Source organism: Lepidothrix coronata, unplaced genomic scaffold (assembly GCF_001604755.1).
Source record: "Lepidothrix coronata isolate B3197 unplaced genomic scaffold, Lepidothrix_coronata-1.0 Scaffold28, whole genome shotgun sequence".
NCBI classification, from domain to species: domain Eukaryota; kingdom Metazoa; phylum Chordata; class Aves; order Passeriformes; family Pipridae; genus Lepidothrix; species Lepidothrix coronata.
Window position 1 is genome coordinate 4,326,912 of NW_016690208.1, and position 1,389 is coordinate 4,328,300.

A 1,389-nucleotide genomic window follows, 5' to 3' on the forward strand; every position below is an offset into this window, starting at 1 on the left:
CCAGCAGGACCTTTGCAGGGGGCTGGGAGGGGATGCAGGTGAGGATGCTCTGCAGAGCAAAAGCAGTCACGTCCTCCCACTGCCTTGACTTAATTTAGCTCGGAGCCTGGCAGAGGATGCAGCTCGGAGCCTTCCTGGGGGGCTCGGTCTGGGAGCGCCTTTGCTCGCGGGTTGGTGCTCTGGGGGAGGGTGTGAGATCCCCGTGCACCCCTCCCTGTTCCCAGGTACCGCCCGAGATCGGGGGTGGGGAGGGATGGCACTGAGAAGGGGGTCCAGGAGGGGGTCCAGGAGGGGGGTTAACCCCCCTGTTCCAGCCCTGCTCCCCGCGGGGCCGCCGCACCATCACCCCGCGCTGCCGCGGCTGCTTTTCCCCCTCTCCCTTTGCCGTGTTTAGTTAAATTTCCCCCGCCTTACTTGATGTCACATCCTGTTCCACAGCCATCCCCTGCTAGTAGCCAGCCCTACCAATTCCTTTCTTCTTTTTTTTTTTTTTTTTTTTTTTTAAATCCTTGTCCTCTCCCCATCACCCCCCTTTTCAAGGCAAACTTTTGGCAATAGCAGAGATAATCATTGCGTGCTCCGTTGAATTTCCCTTCGCAAATGTCTTTGGAGCAAGGGAGCCATTAAAAAAAAAAAAAAAAAATTAAATAAATTACCAGAGAGCCAGCACCGAGAGCAGAGGAGAGAAACTGGGATCCCAATAAATATGCAAAGTGAAGGCTCTGCTGAGCAGATTTCTGGCATCGCTTCCCGAGGGTGCTGAGAGCCGCCCGCAAAATCAGGCTGATTTTTTTTTTTAATTGCATTTTGTTGTCTTTTTTTTTCCTTTTTTTTTTTTCTCTTTAATTAAAATATTAATAAGAATAAAGGAGTGAGGAGGCAGCGAGGCTCGGGGACGGCGCAGGGAGGCTCGCCCGGAGGTGATCTGTATGCGAGGTGCCTAGAACGGGGTGCGAGAGATGCAACCGGCAAGCAAGCTCCTGACCCTCTGCTTCCTCATCCTGATGGGCACAGAACTCACCCAAGTAGGTTTATCTCTTCCTTCTCCCACACCCCCTCCTCCTCTCCCTTTCTCCCCAACGCCATTTTCTGTTAAACCTCGAGAGCACAAAAGAAAACTGGGATAGGATGCTGCACCTCCGTGCCCCCCCCATCCCCGGGCATCACCTGTGCCCAGCCCGCCGTGCCGGGGGACCCTCCGCGCTGGGGGGGAGCCGGGGGTGGGGGCACAGGGCGGGGGGCTCGGGATACCGGACCCCCAGAGACGGGGAGAGAAGGGGCAGCCCCGGCGTGGCCACCCCCGGAGGGGTGTGGGGACCCCCCACCCCACCCCACCCCACCCCACCCACCCGCGGGGAAAGTTCCTGTGGAGGGCTGGGGGAACAGGGG

General features: G+C 57.5%; 1 protein-coding gene across 1 annotated transcript in view; it reads left to right on the top strand.

The window, feature by feature from the left end:
• The first annotated feature begins 416 nt into the window (after window positions 1–416).
• Window positions 417–1,389, top strand: part of OLFM1 (olfactomedin 1) — a 28,138-nt gene continuing 27,165 nt past the window's right edge. Inside the window, exon 1 of the mRNA XM_017810275.1 lies at window positions 417–1,025. Coding sequence (XP_017665764.1) covers window positions 960–1,025 — 66 coding nt within the window. The 5' untranslated portion in view covers window positions 417–959. The remainder of the gene's footprint in view (window positions 1,026–1,389) is intronic.